Source organism: Chaetodon trifascialis, chromosome 24 (assembly GCF_039877785.1).
Source record: "Chaetodon trifascialis isolate fChaTrf1 chromosome 24, fChaTrf1.hap1, whole genome shotgun sequence".
In the NCBI taxonomy this organism is placed as follows: domain Eukaryota; kingdom Metazoa; phylum Chordata; class Actinopteri; order Chaetodontiformes; family Chaetodontidae; genus Chaetodon; species Chaetodon trifascialis.
In genome coordinates this window covers 8,252,670-8,268,302 of record NC_092079.1, presented here as the reverse complement: position 1 = coordinate 8,268,302, position 15,633 = coordinate 8,252,670, and the positions used below count along the sequence as shown (strand labels likewise).

Below are 15,633 nucleotides of genomic sequence, written 5' to 3'. Positions count from 1 at the left end.
TGAGTGCAGTTTGTTCAAGTTCCCTCTATGAATCGTCTTGTTTTAACTCGTCTGTTAATTGAGACGAGTTTAAATTAAAGTGGCCACCAGAGGGCGCCTGTTCCACAGCATCAGGCCCTCAGAAATAATAATAGATAAGCGTGAGTGAGCATCTTGTATAATTTGTAACATTGACTGATTGTGATATGATTGATTTAATTATTCCAGTTTTTGTGTTAAAGATGTACACACCAAAATGTAGATATATGTATCAACTTTATCAGGGTAAATATCCAGTTTTTATGTTCAATTTTGTTAATATGAGCAATTCCTCAGATTTTCTATAGGGTTTGTACTTGAAGTTAAGACATTTATTTGTGTCACACCTGTGTCAGTGGAGGAAGAGTAGACATTATTTATTCAGCATCAGTACTGTTTATAATGTTGTTCCTCTCATAGATGTCAGCTGCTGTTTTTCATCCCATCCAGGTGGACCTCTTGTCAGAGCACATCATGTCATGATGACACACCCCCACGCACCCCCAGCTGGACTTGGAAAGGCACTGCTGCTACTTGCAGATCCACCTGCTCACATTTTTTAGATTTCAAAACAGACACGAACCACCAAAACTCAAGATAACTTTGTGTTGCCCAGTGTGACACAAGGGAGCCCAGCGTGCTGCGAATTGCTCCAGTGCCGCTCTTCAACTCCTTCAGTGACATCCATCGCTTCGTGGAAACGCTGGGATCAGCTCTCGCTGCCAACGAATGACAGGAAGGACTGCGAAGCTTTTCTGAAAACATCAGCTTTGATTCAATCCACTGACTGCTGCAAACTCCTATAGGAAGGTATAGGTCACCTTTATTCTTAGATATGTGAACGTCCATATTGTTTGAAGTTGTCTGCAACTCAGTCAGCTGTAGACTATTTAAAGTTTATTATTGGAAACAGAAACCTTGAAAATAGTGGATGCATCCACTTGGGAGGGGGGCTTTTTCCAGAGTCCTCCTCTTACAGCCTGAGCTATAAGACAGACAGGTGGGTGCTGCCTGTCAGAGCTTTTCTCTTCTTCCTTTGGATATCGGCCTGCAAAAGTCAAGCAAAGACAACACTCCACCTCTTGTTATGATGGAAGGTAGGCACTAAGCTCCACCCATTGATGGCACCTGCATTCATTAGCGCAGCTGGAACTAATCAGCTGGGCTGCTCTATAAAAGGAGGTTTGTGGCTCTGCTTTAGTGTGTGTGTGACACCAGAGAGTTAACACCTTCAGTTGGCTCTCCTGGTTTGGTGTGTGCAATAGTGACTGAGTGTGTGAATGTTTTTAAACCGTAGGGATTCTTTCTTTTCCAGAACTTCACTCCCTCCTTGTTAGTGATTCTTAATTCATTGTTTTTGGGCTCATTTCTTTTGTTCTTCTATCATTTTGATAGAATTAGTGGGTGTTGGTGGGTAAGTTAATCCCCATCACCTTTTAGACCCCAAGAGATCCATTTTGTGTTGAGTGCAGTTGAGTATTGTTTCCTACCGGCTCGTCCGGGATATGAGCTAAACCTGTTGGCTGCACAGGAATTTGGGTTGGTTGTTTTTGTCTTAACTTTGGTTCACTGTATGAATCATGGAATTTAGTCTAGAGTCATTTGTTGAGAATCCTACTTGAGAGGCTCTCAATCACTGTAAAAAGAAGGACCTCATTCAGATTGCTCAAAAGTATGGCATCACAGTAGCCTCAGGAAGCAGAAAAGATGTGATTAAACAGGCTGTTGTCACTGGTTTACTGGAGAAGCAAGTTATCACTCAGGATTCTGAGGCAAAAGCAGAAAGTGTGGCTGAAGAGAGTAGTGACGAAGACGACTCTGACACTGAATTGAAGCTGAAACGGCTGGATGTACAGCTCAAGCTGGAGCAAATAAAATTTGAACAGATGAGAATGCAGTTGGCTCACCAGGAAAGGCTGAAGGAACAAGAAATAGAGCAGGCCTTTCATTTAGAGGAGTTGGAACTTGAAGAGCTTCGTATTAGGTCAAGTCAGCAGGCAATAACCAAAGACTTTGACTTAGCTCGTAACAGCCGCCTTGTGCCACCTTTTAATGAAAAGGAGGTGGATGAATACTTTGTTGCCGACGCTCTGAAATGGCCAGAGGAATTCAGGCCATTGTTGCTTCAGTGTGTGTTAGTGGGCAAAGCTCAGAGTGTGTACGCGTCCTTGTCTGTTGCTCAGAGTTCTGACTGTAAAACTGTCAAAGGGGCAGTCCTGCGTGCTTATGAGTTGGTGCCAGAAGCCTATCCACAGCAGTTTCACAAACTGAAAAAGACTGAGTCTCAGACTCATGTGGAGTTCACGAGAGAGCAACAGATTTTGTTTGAGCGTTGGTGTAAATCACAAGAAGTAAAAGATCTGAATGGTTTGAAAAACTTAATTCTGTTAGAGCAGTTCAAGCGCTGTGTTCTTATGAGAGCAGCCACCTACTTGAACGAGCACAGAGACCTCACTCTGGAAAAGGCTGCTGTGATGGCAAATGAGTTTACACTCACTCATAAGTCTAGTTTTCCAACAAAGTCATCAAGCATAAATGTCAAAAGCCCTTCAACTAAACCCTCATTCCACTCTAAATCAGGGTCCTCCCCCACTCAAAAAACTACTGCAAGTCAAATTGAGTGTCATTACTGTCACACAAAAGGTCACATTGTCCATGAATGCCCAGTTCTGTTAAAAAAGAGAAGCCTAAAATGATTGCTTACTGGGAAGTCCCCCTATTGAGAAACTGTGTGACAATGATTATGAACCTGTAAAAGGGGAGGTGCCAGAGGAATTTAGGCCCTTCACATCCAAGGGGTTTATGTCTCTGCCTGGTGAAAATGTTAACAAGCAGCCAGTGACAGTACTTTAAGACACCGGAGCATTGCAGTCCATCCTGCTCAAGGGTGTGCTTCCTTTAACCAAGGAGATGGAGACTGGTAGCAGTGCTCTAATACGAGGAGTAGAGATGAATTGGTTTCAAGAACCTTTGTTTAAGGTGATCTTGGAATCTGAAATAGTCACAGGTCCTGTGGAGGTTGCTCTGAGGCAGGAGATACCTGTTGAAGGGATCACATTCATGTTAGGAAATGATTTGGCTGGCGACAAAGTCACTGGCCCCACTCCAATTGTGGTGGATGTACCCAGAATGGAGCGAGATGATGCGTTATTAAAGTTAACACCTTCTGTTGGCTCTCCTGGTTTGGTGTGTGCAATAGTGACTGAGTGTGTGAATGTTCTTAAACCGTAGGGATTCTTTCTTTTCTAGAACTTCACTCCCTCCTTGTTAGTGATTCTTAAATCTTTGTTTTGAGGCTCATTTCTTTTGTTCTTCTATCATTTTGATAGAATTAGTGGGTGTTGGTGGGTAGGTTAATCCCCATCACCTTTTAGACCCCAAGAGATCCATTTTGTGTTGAGTGCAGTTGAGTATTGTTTTTTGTTAGTTTCCCCTAACAACGACCGCCATTAATTTTGTTTTGAGGGGAAACGTAACACTCTCTTCAATTATTTATTCTCACATCACCCCAGAAAGATGACAAATGCTAATTTTGGTCCATTCCCCAGCTGGGTGTCCAAGTTCTCATTAGTTTTAAAGAAGGTTGGCAGACAAACTGCTGATTGAGGACATGCCTGCAGCAACTGATCTCTACACTACACCTGAACTTGGTTTGTGTTGATTGGAGGTTGTTATTATCCTTCTAATGGTTGAGGAGAACACCTAGAAAAATCTCAGCAGCAGCAAACCTTTACTTTCCAAGCTTCAGGAGCAGCTCAGGCTCCTCAGTGACGTGAAATACGAGAAGAACAACAACAAGCAAACGGGAACAGCTCAGTGAGATGAAGCTCAAGCTGAGATTTTTCAAAGTTTTCTCCTCAGATATCAAAAGGTTTCTTGCTTTATTTATCGCTGACGTGACTGAGGAGAAAACTGGAAGTCTTAGAACAGGATTCAATCCTTCAACCTCACAAACCAGCTAAATCAACCTCAGCAGGCACTGATGAGCTGTTGGTCTCTGGACACGTTCATTTGAGGAACATGACAAAGAGCTGTCCAGCACTTCACTACAGTTACAAACAGACAGAAGGTTAAATAACATTGTAAACAATACCCATTTATTTAGATATTCCAGAAATATTCTGATATACTGTAGATCATTCCAACTTTGCACAAAGAAGACGTAATTTGACACAGACGTTACATTTAAAGGGAACTTAGATTCAACAGTACGATGGCCCTCTGGCTAAAAACATCTTCATATTCTTCACTGTGATGAACAAGTATAGTGTGTTTTGTGGATTTGATAGAGATATGTTTTAAAAGGTTCGAAATTCAACCAAACATCTGTTGAGTTGACACGGATTTTCTCTGTCGTCATGTCAAACATTTGGGGTGTTAAATTATAGAAAACAGGATTAATCTGTGTTTTTATTGACAGTACTGTTGAGATATTATTTCCTCTCTATTCCCTATGCATGAGTTAACAGTACACAATGTCTAACCCCCCAAAATGATTCGTATTTTCACAAACTGAGACACAGATAGTCAGAAGAGTGTTAAATACAGCACTGACAGACAGTGGAGAGAAGCAGCCCATGACACTCACAGTGCGTTGGTGTGGATTATGGCACATCCTGTATTATGTGATTTAACGTCATCAGTAAGATTAGCAGGACTATAAGACTTTTACATGAAAGCAGGGTGAAATAGCAAGTTTACATACAAAATATATGTTGCTTTAATCTTAAAAGTGATGTTTGAGATATCCAGATGTTTTGACACAATGTGCCCACAGTTATATAATCTCCATAAAAGTGGGCATTTTGGAGGTATGAGGTTTTCAACATATATAAATAGACTTGTTGATACTGACAGACGTTAATGTGTCACCATTTCTCTGTTTAAGGCATGGAATGAGCAACGAGGTAACGGCCATCTACTGCATCGCTTCATCACAGTTGCAATAAAAGGAGCCTGTGAGTATAAGACAGCATCACAGACACAAAAACAGAAGTACGGCAGCATCAGGACGAGTTATTCCACACGCGATAGTTTTGACCACACAAACACAAGAAACAGTCTTTGGTCACAGACAGAATATTGCGCGAAGACACGAAACACACTGGACAGGTAATGGGACATGTTTGACGTTATGTCTGCAGGACTGGACGCGTCAATTTCCAGTGCAGTTTCACTGAACAACATGAATTTAAAAAAAAAAAAGGCAAAAACATTCAAAGATAATGCCACTCAACTTAAAGGGGTACTCCAGCAATTAGTCTGTTTCAAGGTGAAATGAATCTGTATTTTTGCAAGGTTCATAGTAGATACTGAAATCAGTCTTTCTCCACAGAAATGGGAGCTTAGCTTTAGCTTTAAAGGTACAATGTGTGACTTTGAGAAATACTTTGTCATTACGTGAACTGCTCACTCACGCTCCATAAGCATCTGCCAAAACGGTGATGTGACATGAGACGGAAAGCCGAAATGAATGCTCAATGCTGGAAAGTCACTTACAACCATCTTTAGATTAACGTTACTGTCTCTTTATGCGGATCGCTCGCTCCATGATATTACCAAGCTTGTCCGATGCTCAGTGTCACTAAGCAACCAGCACCAGTTCAGTGTCGTAGTAGCTAAGTTACAGCTAGCTGGCTAACCTTAGTGCAGGTCACAGTTACAGTTTCTGACTTCTGGTGGAATGCCCCTTTAAAAACAGACCCGGACATACTGAACACTCAGAATAATCTTCTCAAGTATAAAATCTCATTCTCTTTCCTGTTCCACATGATCACATAAAGTATTTCATGTATGTACACATTATGTTGTATATTTACTATAGATCATCTGCTTCAGTTCATACAAAGGCGCTCATTTCAATCATAATGTCAGAATGGTTCTTAATATACTGTTTATACAAGCTCTACACCCCCCTGCTTTATATAGACCTCTGCGATATAGACATCTTTTACATTTAAATCTGCCATTAAGTAGTTAAATATCAATCCATTAACAATTTCTGAGCTTTAATAACTGTATCAACCTGTGCTATTCATACTTTTTATAACTTAAAATATAATTTAGAAATAAATCTCTGATCCTGGGGTACAATAGACCAACATGACTTCATGTTTCTGTGATGAAGGAGATAAGCAATAAGGTAGATTGCTGCTAAAATATACATTCAACCCTGAGCGTATGTAGCCAGAAGGGTTTTTAAATATTTAACACTAAAAAGATACGAGAAGAGACCGACAGAGAAACAGCTTGTTTAAGTCAAAACTCCCGTGAGGAGAGAGCAGGTTGGTGTCAGGGCGAAGCTGAGGGGGAAACAGAAATTAAGTTGGTGGGTTGTCAACACGGTGTGGAAAACAGAAAAACCCACACTTGTCCCGTCTGTACATTCCCATCCTTTCAAACTATGTCAACCAATCAAATCTCAATGTACACTTAATGTTTTCCTGCTTTTGCTCTCAAATGTGTAGAAATGTGTGCAGCACAGCCTCCCTGCTATCTGCACCCCGCAGGTATCGATTTGGCATTTGGCTACAGGAAAATACCATCCACTCACACATGGGACTCATCCAGGTCCAGGTCAACGGGGGAGAGGGGCAGGGGTGACCTGCGGGGCGACCGGCGGGGCGAGGGAGGGGACAGCAGAGGGGTGAGGAGGGGGTTCTCTGTGCCGTCGTCCTCGCTGAGCTGCAGCAGGGTGTCGCTGCGTGGCAGGAGCGCCGTCGTGTCCTCGTCACCGGGGCTCTCTCTGATCCGGGGTGGCCCTGGGGGCGGGGGAGGCAGGAGAGGGGCCGGAGGCAGTGGGGGCGGTGGCGGGGGGCCCGGGGCCGGCGCCGTGCCCAGCACTGGGAGCGGCGGAGGGAGAGGAGAGGAGGTGCGGGACAAGGGGAGAGGGGAGCAGGTCCGGGAAAGGGGCAGCGGGGAGCAGGTTCTTGATGGGGGTGTTGGGGTGGAGGGGCGGGAGATAGAGGGCGGAGGAGAGAGGCTGCTGCGGAGGCCCCACTGCTCTCTCTTCTCCTTGCTGCTTATGGCTGGGGGGACCTGGAGGAGAAAACACTTCAGCTTCTATAAGGAGGCGCAGCCCCCACACTTAGGGGACCCGTTAATTCTATTATTTTGAACAGTGACCACTCTGGGTCTCCATAGAAATCCGGCTTGCATTAATGTTAATGCTGCTGTTGCTCATACCTGTGTGTTTGCAGGACCGTGCAGGTCGGCGGTGACCGTGGCCGACGAGGCGGAGGGCACCTCCAATGTTGGGGACTTTGAGAGCGCAGGACTGGCCTTCCTGGCCTCAGCTGGAGGCTCCACAGTGCCGGGAGTGGACGGCTGCTGGCTTTGATTTTCTGTAAAGGTGACCGACCTCTTCTGGTCTCCATGCGCTGCGGGCACACATGCATGCACGCACGGTCAAAACGGAGACGACAGCACCAGCTAGCGACTCGCTAACACATCAGCACCACCAAAGAGAGTGGGGGCAGGGACAGGACAGGAGGGGGTCGGCAGGGACTGGGAGGGGGTGCAAGACAGACATGCAGAGCGTCCTATTGGGTGAGGTTGCAGATAAAAGGGGTGGGCCGTTGCAGGGTGGAGAGGAAGTGTTAAGGGTTGTGTCTCACCTTCACAGTCCAATAAAGTTTCTTTATTTTGAAACAAAAGGCATGAGACAGAACAGAGTGAGAAGAGTCAGTTTGGTGACAGGTGGTACAACAAACAGCATTGGAACAAAGACAGAGGTTGTGAATGGGAAGGACGGGTCAGTTCAAGTCAGCACACAGACAGGAAATATAATATTCTCACTGGAAAATTATATTTAACGGGACTGTCGCCATTATTCTGTGTGCTTGATTTGAAGTGCGGGGTGTGGCTGGCTTTCAGTGGAATCACCTTTTTTTCCATTTTAAGAAAGACAAAAACAACCGTGCTCTCATCGTCACTGTCCTACGAGCACGCACATGCACACACACGCTCGTGCTGTTACCCAGTGGTTTGTTCTTGGGCTGGATGCTCCTGCGGGTTGTGGAGAGCCTCGCTCCAGATCGACCACGTGGTTCATTCTTTGGGATGGACAGCAGGGGGCGTCGCAGCTGCAGGAAAGTCACAGTAATAAAATGTATATAAATATATAAATGTCAACATGTTGAATAGCTTTTGTTCATAATCATTATCATTAAATCTGACATATTTATGCATATTATCTGTTGTGTGTGTGTGTTAAATAAAAACATGATTTTGATGTCCACACCTGTCTGAGGCCTCGCTTTCTTCCCAACGGAGGCTGGATCAGAAGGTTCTGCTGGCCTGGTTCACTCTGCACACTGGCAACCCTGGTTCAACCAATCAGATGAACACACACACACACACAGAAATACATCACCATGACGCGAGCAAAAGGACACCGCATCCCCAGCTGTGCTCGCTCACTGACCACATCTTTGACCACAGTAAGATGTCGCTGCTATTCTACCCACTCACTCACTACACGACACACACAGTTTGTTACACGACACCCAAACACAGTGCTGCTATGATTCATACACTGATAACACAACAGGGGGCAGTAGGGGCTGGAGTAGCAACGCTCGCAAAAGAAACTTTATACACATCATACATTTTAAAATTTACCCTTTTTCAGGTGTGACACCGTCAAATTATTTTGTCACCCAACCGTGAAACAGGGACAATCGGATTAGAAGCCCGCACAAGCATAACTGAACAAGGAAAAGAAGAAAAAGTCTCCTTAAATTATTATGGTTGCCACCCCAGTTCCCCCTTGCCCCTACAGATTGGTATCCAGAGTAGGACGCCCAATTTGATCAGCGAGAAGCCTGAGACACGTAAACAGTATGAAACACCATGGCACCAATGGGAGAGAGGCTGACTTTGTTGATGGCACATCAACTGTAAAAACCCACAGCTAACAGAGGAGAAACAGAGGCAGAGCTCCCTGGCCCCGGGGCTGAGGGGGCCCTCTTTTTTTTTTTTAAAAGGGGTGGAGGGCCCGGTTAGGATAGCACAGCAGATGAGCTGAGAAGATGAGGGTCAGTGTGGAGCTCAAAAGGAAGTGGGGGGTAGGTGACAGAGACAAGGCACACTGGACCCACACAGAAAGAGATAGAGACAGGTAAGTGGGGAGGGTGAGGGGAGGTGTGGCGGGCCAAGGCGATTTGATTGGATGTGGATGAGTGATCAACGGCGAGGCGGCCAATAGAGGAGGCCGTCCCGAGGCGATGCCCCTCCCACTGGCGGACAGATGCAAGAACGCACCAATGGGACACACACAGAGAGAGGGCCACTGTACCTAGAGAGGTTACCCTCCTGCAGAAGGCCCTGGGACTCATCTAGCACATTGGGTTCACTGTAAAAGGTAAAAAGTGGGGCGAAGGGGGAGAATGGGAGTTTAGGGAGTGTAATCGAGACCCATCAAGTCCCTGAGCCCTGAGAGCGGGGTGGGAAGCCAGGGCTCCGACCCCAACTTCATTCTTACCAAGATACAGAGTCTTAGCTACTTCACAATGCTGCTCTGAGACTGTCGAATAAAAAACATTAACAGAGATATACAGAAAAAAATGACTGTGGTTGTGGGATATGACTGACTGGTTGATCCTTTTCAAAGGATTCATTCTACATATTGCATGAACAAGCAAGAATCATACATGAACATTTCCTGAGGGCATCGCAGCTCTGGAAACAGTAACAATCTCCTTGGTTGATTTTTCACCGCAGTGGTGTACATACCCAAAACACTTTGCATCTGCTGGGGGGGGCCATATGGCCAAAACTGTGTCACGGTGTATGTCATTTTATATCATGGTAACAGTATATATCACAGTGCAGTAATTGTAATACAAATTAGAAATGGTTTAAATGACTATATTTCATTTAATTTGATTATTTTCTTCTCATATTATTATTACAAAACAACTTTTCCACAAGAGACAACACTTCTAAAAACACATGATCAGCAGCTGCCCAAATCACAGGACCACGCCAGGCTGCCCTGAAGGTATTTAGACGAGGGTGGCGCCTGGAACGTGCAGGAGGAGGAGGACTCGTACAACAATTGCTGTTTTTGCATTGTGGTCAATACTTCATGTATTTGGACGTATCCGCAATGAAAGAGTGGAAAGAAATGTACAGGTCAGCAGACAAGAGTAGGAAGCAGAAGAATTGCATTGGCTAACATCTACCAGTGGACACGTTTCTGCCGTCACCCGAGTGAAACTACGTTTGAAGAAAAAACCTCAGGCTCCTTTTGTGTGTGTATGCATGCCTGTGCGTGTGTGTTGGGAATGTCACCTGTGGCTTGGCAGCATGGTGGTGCGGGGGGCCTCGGGCTGCGAGGCCGCTGAGCCGGTGGCGTGGCTGGAGAAGCGCCGCTGTGTTATCACCCTGGGCAGGAAGGCCTCGTGCTCGCTCACCACGCTGGGGATGCTCATGGAGTCAACTGGGGGGAGAAGAAATGGAGTTCAGCTTGAAGTTCTGCTCTCAAACGTGAAAGAAAATGGCAAGCAAAAGGGGAATGTTTCTGACTCTCTTCATCATCCTCATCGGTGCGGCTGAGGGTGTCTTGGGAGGGCTGGCGTGATGGTTGGCTGTCCTGCTCCCAAACTGTGCCAGTGCCCGTGTTGGAGCGCGACATTGTGGCCAAACTAAGGCGATAGGCTGATGTGGAGGTGCCCACCGTGCTGATGGATGTCTTGCCCTGGTAAGCTGTTGGGTTCGGGCAGGTCAGACAGAAACACACAGGCTTAAAAACAGTCAAGTTAACATTCAGGACCTGAAAAGCACAGATTTCAACATTAAAAACTGGTTTTTGTTCAGGTGTAAGTGTCTGACCGGAGCCGCTGTGCACGGCCTCCTTCAGGATCTTCAGCTCATTGTTGAACTCTGCAAACAGGGAGCTCTTGCAGAGCGGTCGCGGGATGAAGCGGCGCTCCAGCTGGTCGGCGATGTGGTGACGTGCTGTGATCTCCTCCTGGGAGTCAGCGGGCTGGGTCAACAACTACACGACATAAACATACATGGACCAGTAAGGAAGACGAGGTCGCAAATAGCCCACAAGTGCATGCACAATCAAGAGACTCACTGGCTGCTTACCTTGCACTGTATGAACGGTCTCAGCAGCACAAAGATGGGGATTCGGGTTCGGACAATGAAGTCGATGAAGTCCCAGAAGGCCAAGCCGCCCACCTTTCTGAGAGCCATCTCTTTCACCTGCAGGCTTAGCCGGTACCACTGGTTCCCCAACGAGCGCTCAAAGCAAACCAGCACCACCTTCAGAGCTGCAGGGGGGACGGAGCGCGGGTAGAGGATGAGAAGCGGCACGAACTAGAAAGACTATAAAATGACGTCACTTCTTATTCGTACCCAGATACGCCGCCTGGCTGGTGGACTCGGCTAGCCCCTCTCTGCGCAAATCCTTCCCCGTGTCGCCCGGGGTGGAGCAGTGAGCCGGGGAAGCGTCCAGCATGAAGTTCTTGGTGCGGGAGGTGGAGATGATCCGGGGAGGCAGGAGGATGTTAATGACCGTCTGGAGGAGGAGGAAGATCTCAGGCTGCTCCAAGTGGGGGCTGTCTGCAAAGGGACATTAAAATACAAACCAGCTAGCACGCAAAATTATGTCAGGTGCCATTTTATTGCATCTAGAAAAGACCTGCTGCTGCTTTGATTGTTAACCAAGTGGTCAGAAATGTGGTGGCTTTTACCTTTGCTTCCAGAGCCCACAGTGAGCACGAAGGGAATGAGCAGGTTGAGCAGCATCCCCTCTCGCCTCTCCTGATTGGTGAACGGTGAGATCACGTGGCTGAGAGGAAAGTCCTCCTTCAGGGCCTGGGATGACAAAAAAAATGGAGGAAATAAAAAATAGACGATGCACAAATGGATGATGAGGGTGAGTTAATGGAGAGGCATACCTGGATCTGCAGGGCGACCAGTCGGACCACTGCTGTGCTGAAGGGCAGCGGAGGGGACAGGTAGGGGCTGAGGTGGAGAAGAGGAAGCCCATCTGCCACGCTGGAGGGACCGACCACACCCATCACCTGACAACACACATGCACAAACGCTCAAAGAACAGCAATTAATCAGGAGGGTCTGTGCCTTCTCGTGTGTGTGTGTGTGTGTGTGTGTGTGTGTGTGTCTCTTTCCATACCAGGTTAACACAGACGTTGATCAGCGAGCGAAGGTGTGGCAGGAAAGAGATGATTGGCTGTCGCTGCAGGGTCAGGCAGATCCCCTCGATCAGGCTGCTGGCCGCCTCCCACTCCACCTGTCTCCTGGAGAACCCACACCCACAACACCACCCCCGCACCCACATAAAAGCACATTGTCATGAATTTAAAAAAAGACTGTCTTAAATGCCTCATTGGTGTCGTGTGGAAGAAAAGGAAATTCAAGATGCTGACCGCGAGAGGCCATTCATCTTATTTTTGTCTCATTGGGGACTTTTCGAATGACCTGAATGTGGCAAAGAAACCGTCATATACTGAGAGTGAAACACTTACCACTCTACAGTATTAATATGCCCCGGCATACAATCATCACCTTTATGACTGCAACAAAGGCCATACTGACAGCAACCAGCAAAGCTCACAAACATAGCCAGCTAAACACCGCAGCAACAGATCGTGGTGTGAAACACACACCTGTGGCCAGACTTCCCTCTGAGCCAGGCAGTCACATGGCATGCAAGAGGACGCAGGTTTGCACTTCCTGCTGCACTGAGGCTGCATTTGTGTGATAATTTAAACATTTTCATGCAGCTATATGTAGCTGATTCTATACTCTATCCAGTAATATAGCATTAAATATATCAACAGTGACATCAAAGTCAGCCTGTCTTAAACCACACTTTTCTGTTTGCATGTATTCATTTTGTGTTTAAGATTGTTCAAATTAAATTTCATGTTTTTTATGCAATGCTGTTTAAGCTCCACTTTATGTATGAAATATACATCACCAATTAATTATTATTGCTGATTTCTATGATACTGTATTGAACTTTACGCGTGCAGACATCAGCTGTCAAATCTGTGGCTGTGGTGTTTGTCTGAAATGAAACTCTGCATCATCTTTCATGTTGCAAGACTGAGCGCCGGCTTCGAGTGAACACTGGCGCCGTCCGCCGTTAGTACACACATCCTCACATCACGTTTATCTCCTCTCGCTCACAAAAACACACCACAGCAGCACTTACGGTACATCACCCACGAAGGCAGCGTGACAGAGGACAGTGCCAAGAAAAGCCGTCTATCTACTGGACACACCACGGCACCGGCACAGCACGATACAGTCACAGGGAGACAGAGAGAGAAGTGATTGTATTCAACAGACCTGGTGCATAATGCCTGTGGGCGAGCGCACCTGAGCGTAGGCATCTTGTGGATCTTGTTGAACATGCGGTCCAGCCTCTTGAGGATCAGGATGAGGGCGGGGCGGACGGCCTCGGACGACCAGTCGGTGATGGGCAGCATCTCCATGATGTAGCGCCGCAGCCCTCGGCTCTCCATGGTCAGCGTGTCGTAGGGCGCCAGCTTCAGCAGGGCGTGGGCGATCTCCGCCAGCCTGGGACACAGACACACCTTTAGTGCAACTTTATTGTGTTATTTAAGAGGTATACTTAAACTTAACAGACGCTTTGAAATCACCTCATGTGTGACTTGATGTCCAGCAGCTCCAGGGCCGTGACCCGTGGCTCACCGGCGACGTTTTGCAGGATTTTGAGTCGCGGTCCGCAGTGTTTGTAAAACTCGGTGCAGATGTTTAACAGGGACTCCCGCGGCCGGCGGAACTCCTCCCTGGCAATGCGCTCGTCCATTTCCTCCCTCGGCATGCCCTGGCCCTCCTCCAGCAGGTGGAGGTTGTCCCTGTGCACAGATACAGGAATACAAACAGGCTTCAGAGTCCAGACCTGCACTCTAGCCTAGCACTGATCATGTCACAGGCCTGACCTGGTGTTGACCCCTCCTGACATGGCGTGGTTAGATGCAGTGCCTCCCTTATGGCCTTGATCACAGCGGGACATCTGGGGGGCTGTCATGGGCCTGTGGAGGATAAAATTATGAAGATTGTAAGCATCGAACAGGACGTCACACCCATACGTACAAAAACGTCTTTGCTGCACAAGTCAGACCTTGTGAGGGCCTCTGAGCTGTAGAGGAGGGCCTGCAGGGATGTAGCCAGAGCAGCGATGGCCGCAATCTCGTCTCTGGCAGCCGAGGCCGACTCCATTGTAACCGTGTTGCTCTTCAGCTTCTGGAGGTGGCAGGGGACCAAGGCCTCAAGCACCATCAGCATCTGGAGACTGGAGAGATGCACGTTAGAGGACAAGCTCAAGGTGCAAGGAGAGGGAACAGATGGTCCTCGATGTGTCTGCGCACCTCCTGAAGGATTCGGGGGCGTAGGCGACCACGGTGACACACAGCTTGATGGCCTCGCTGATGGAAAAGGCCAAGTCCTCATTACCGTAACAAAAATCTGAAGGAAGAAAGAAAGCACAACTCAAGCATACACAGAGCACATAGAGTGATGAAGGCTTCAGGGCTAAAACACCACAACGTGCGTGTGACAGTGAGAGTTTACCCAGAGAGCGGAGAGGTTTCTCTGCCTTAACCAGCTCCAGAGCATCCAGGGTGTCCTGGGTCTCACCCTCCAGAGAGACCAGCAGGTCAAACAGACACTGCGCTGACACTCCTTTAGAAAGACCAGTACTGGTGCTGGTCTGGGAGAAGAAGACAGGAGAAATTCACTTAAGCTGCAGGCGTCCAGGAATATAGAAACAAAAGGTACGTGTGTAATAAAAAAGCAAAATTACTGTGAATTCCAGCAGCGGAGCCACACTGGCAAACAGCTGCAGGATGAAGGGTTTGCGGTGGAGGATGTAGAACTGCCGGCAGCAGAACTCGATGCCCTGCCTCAGTAAAGGGTCGCTCTCATAGTCAGCATAGACCTGACGTAACAATGCAGAGAGGGCGGCTAGTTTACGGACAGACTCTGAAGGCAACAGAAGACAAAGCTAGACATATCTTGAAAACCAATAGTTAATGCTTGAATACTGTTGTATTGTTGCATAAAAAAATCTGTTTTGATGTTGACTTTGTGGCTTTTCAGACGTCTGTTTAGTGAAAAAATCACTGCATGTTTCCATTACAACGTTAAGAAATGTTTAGGCCACAGCTCCCCAGAAGCAAAGGGTAGCAACAAATGTTTAATGGGTGCATTGCAGACAGAAGAGCACAAGATTACATGAATACTCCAGTAAAACTTCATGACGTTTCTAACCTGCAGCATGGTCGGCAGGATCCACTGGTAACCGCTCAGGGAGAAGAGGTGGTTGAAGTGAACGGCGGTGTTGATGGCGGTGGCTGTGTACTGCCGGAGGAGGGAGCTGTCCTCCGGGTGCAGCAGCAGCGCCCCGTTGAAGACATTGAGGAACAGCATCATCTCGTCGCCCCACGGGTACTCGCTGGGCATGCCCAGGAACATTTCCTCTAGCAGCTTGATCCACAGCACCTTGTGGAGGGTGTCCAGGCCAAACAGCTCCTTACCTTGGAGAGGGCGGAAGAGGAGATGGTGGCAAAACATAGAATTTCGAATGATTAAGCATCTGATGATGCAGCT

General features: G+C 47.2%; 1 protein-coding gene across 14 annotated transcripts in view; it reads right to left on the bottom strand.

Annotated features, from left to right (window-relative positions):
• Positions 1-4,093: 4,093 nt before the first annotated feature.
• LOC139352114 (protein unc-80 homolog) overlaps positions 4,094-15,633 on the bottom strand; it is a 37,160-nt gene continuing 25,620 nt past the window's right edge. For 7 of the 14 annotated variants that reach the window (XM_070994188.1, XM_070994189.1, XM_070994192.1 and 4 more), the window contains 22 exons: positions 15,295-15,560; positions 14,828-14,962; positions 14,596-14,734; positions 14,394-14,490; positions 14,147-14,317; positions 13,965-14,057; positions 13,662-13,880; positions 13,348-13,578; positions 12,167-12,290; positions 11,931-12,056; positions 11,724-11,847; positions 11,386-11,592; positions 11,116-11,300; positions 10,855-11,020; positions 10,549-10,728; positions 10,315-10,462; positions 9,317-9,373; positions 8,261-8,342; positions 7,997-8,102; positions 7,635-7,655; positions 7,204-7,397; positions 4,094-7,056 (listed from right to left, as the gene is read on the bottom strand). In XM_070994188.1, the coding sequence (XP_070850289.1) occupies positions 6,568-7,056; positions 7,204-7,397; positions 7,635-7,655; positions 7,997-8,102; positions 8,261-8,342; positions 9,317-9,373; positions 10,315-10,462; positions 10,549-10,728; positions 10,855-11,020; positions 11,116-11,300; positions 11,386-11,592; positions 11,724-11,847; positions 11,931-12,056; positions 12,167-12,290; positions 13,348-13,578; positions 13,662-13,880; positions 13,965-14,057; positions 14,147-14,317; positions 14,394-14,490; positions 14,596-14,734; positions 14,828-14,962; positions 15,295-15,560 (3,560 nt within the window). In that variant the 3' untranslated portion in view covers positions 4,094-6,567. The remainder of the gene's footprint in view (positions 7,057-7,203; positions 7,398-7,634; positions 7,656-7,996; positions 8,103-8,260; positions 8,343-9,316; positions 9,374-10,314; positions 10,463-10,548; positions 10,729-10,854; positions 11,021-11,115; positions 11,301-11,385; positions 11,593-11,723; positions 11,848-11,930; positions 12,057-12,166; positions 12,291-13,347; positions 13,579-13,661; positions 13,881-13,964; positions 14,058-14,146; positions 14,318-14,393; positions 14,491-14,595; positions 14,735-14,827; positions 14,963-15,294; positions 15,561-15,633) is intronic. The other 7 variants (XM_070994194.1, XM_070994202.1, XM_070994199.1 and 4 more) reach the window with 5 other exon arrangements.